General features: G+C 67.3%; 1 protein-coding gene across 1 annotated transcript in view; it reads left to right on the forward strand.

Moving 5' to 3' along the window:
* The window catches only part of ABCA2 (ATP binding cassette subfamily A member 2), a 25,078-nt gene that overhangs the window by 12,953 nt on the left and 10,645 nt on the right, over nucleotides 1–1,480 (forward strand). Inside the window, 6 exon segments of the mRNA XM_077771003.1 lie at nucleotides 64–192; nucleotides 274–441; nucleotides 510–606; nucleotides 906–1,079; nucleotides 1,156–1,258; nucleotides 1,334–1,448. Of these exon segments, the coding sequence (XP_077627129.1) occupies nucleotides 64–192; nucleotides 274–441; nucleotides 510–606; nucleotides 906–1,079; nucleotides 1,156–1,258; nucleotides 1,334–1,448 (786 nt within the window).

A 1,480-nucleotide genomic window follows, 5' to 3' on the forward strand; every position in this document is an offset into this window, starting at 1 on the left:
CCCCCCCCCCGCTGGCTGGGGTTCCTCCCTGAGCCCCATGACCCGTGCCCTCACCCTCTGCAGGCCAACGAGACCTTTGCCCTTGTAGGCAACGTGACTCACTATGCCCAAGTATGGCTCAACATCTCTGCCGAGATCCGCAGCTTCCTGGAGCAGGGCAGGCTGCAGCAACACCTGCACTGGCTGCAGCAGGTGCTGGGGGTGCTCACTGGGGGGTGGGGGTGCAGGGCCCCCCGCGTCAGCGCCCGCCCTGAGCCTGGCTTCCGCCCCCAGTATGTGGCAGACTTGCGGCTGCACCCGGAGGCACTGAACCTGTCGCTGGAGGAGCTCCCGCCGGCCCTGCGACAGGACAACTTCTCGCTGCCCAACGGCTCGGCGCTCCTGCAGCAGCTGGACACCATCGACAACGCGGCCTGTGGCTGGATCCAGTTCATGTCCAAGGTGGGGTGCGCGGCCCCGCGGGCTCCGCCGGGGCCCAGGGCCGGCTCTGACCACGCCCTTCCCCGCAGGTGAGTGTGGACATCTTCAAGGGTTTTCCCGACGAGGAGAGCATCGTCAACTATACCCTCAACCAGGCCTACCAGGACAATGTCACCGTGTTTGCCAGTGAGCTGGGCCCCCTCGGGCGGGTCCCCAACGCCTGCTCTTCTGCCAACCCCCTCCTGCAGCCCCAGCCTCCGGTCTCTCCATCACGGCCCTCCCTCCTCTCTGCCTNCCGGCCCCGCCCCTGTAATGGCATCTTCCCGGCTCTCCAGCCCCACCTTTTCCCTGGACCTGCCCCTCGTGCCCCAGCCCTGCCCTGGCTGGACAGTCCCCTTCAGGCCCCGCCCCTTCCTCCCTTCTCGCCTTCGCCCCACAGCCAGCCTGGGCTGCGCCCCTCCACCTGCCCCTCGTCCTGTCCCCAGGCGTGATCTTCCAGACCCGAAAGGACGGCTCCCTGCCGCCCCACGTGCACTACAAGATCCGCCAGAACTCCAGTTTCACCGAGAAAACCAACGAGATCCGCCGGGCCTACTGGCGGCCGGGCCCCAACACCGGCGGCCGCTTCTACTTCCTGTATGGCTTCGTCTGGATCCAGGGTGAGGGCCGCCCCTGGGGCAGCCGGGGTGGGGCCTGGCCGCCCCCCACGCCGTGGCTGACCTCTCCCGCCTGCAGACATGATGGAGCGTGCCATCATCAACACCTTCGTGGGGCACGACGTGGTGGAGCCCGGCAACTACGTGCAGATGTTTCCCTACCCCTGCTACACGCGCGACGAGTGAGTGTGTGTTGGGGGGCCCGGGGCTGGGGCTCAGGAAGAGCCCGTCCCCTCATGCCCCTGCCCCGACCTCAGCTTCCTGTTTGTCATCGAGCACATGATGCCTCTCTGCATGGTGATCTCCTGGGTCTACTCAGTGGCCATGACCATCCAGCACATCGTAGCGGAGAAGGAGCACCGGCTGAAGGAGGTGGGGGGACAGGGGTGGGGTGGGGGGTGGAG

The sequence above is a fragment of the Crocuta crocuta genome, unplaced genomic scaffold (genome assembly GCF_008692635.1).
Source record: "Crocuta crocuta isolate KB4526 unplaced genomic scaffold, BGI_CrCroc_1.0 scaffold2720, whole genome shotgun sequence".
NCBI classification, from domain to species: Eukaryota; Metazoa; Chordata; class Mammalia; order Carnivora; family Hyaenidae; genus Crocuta; species Crocuta crocuta.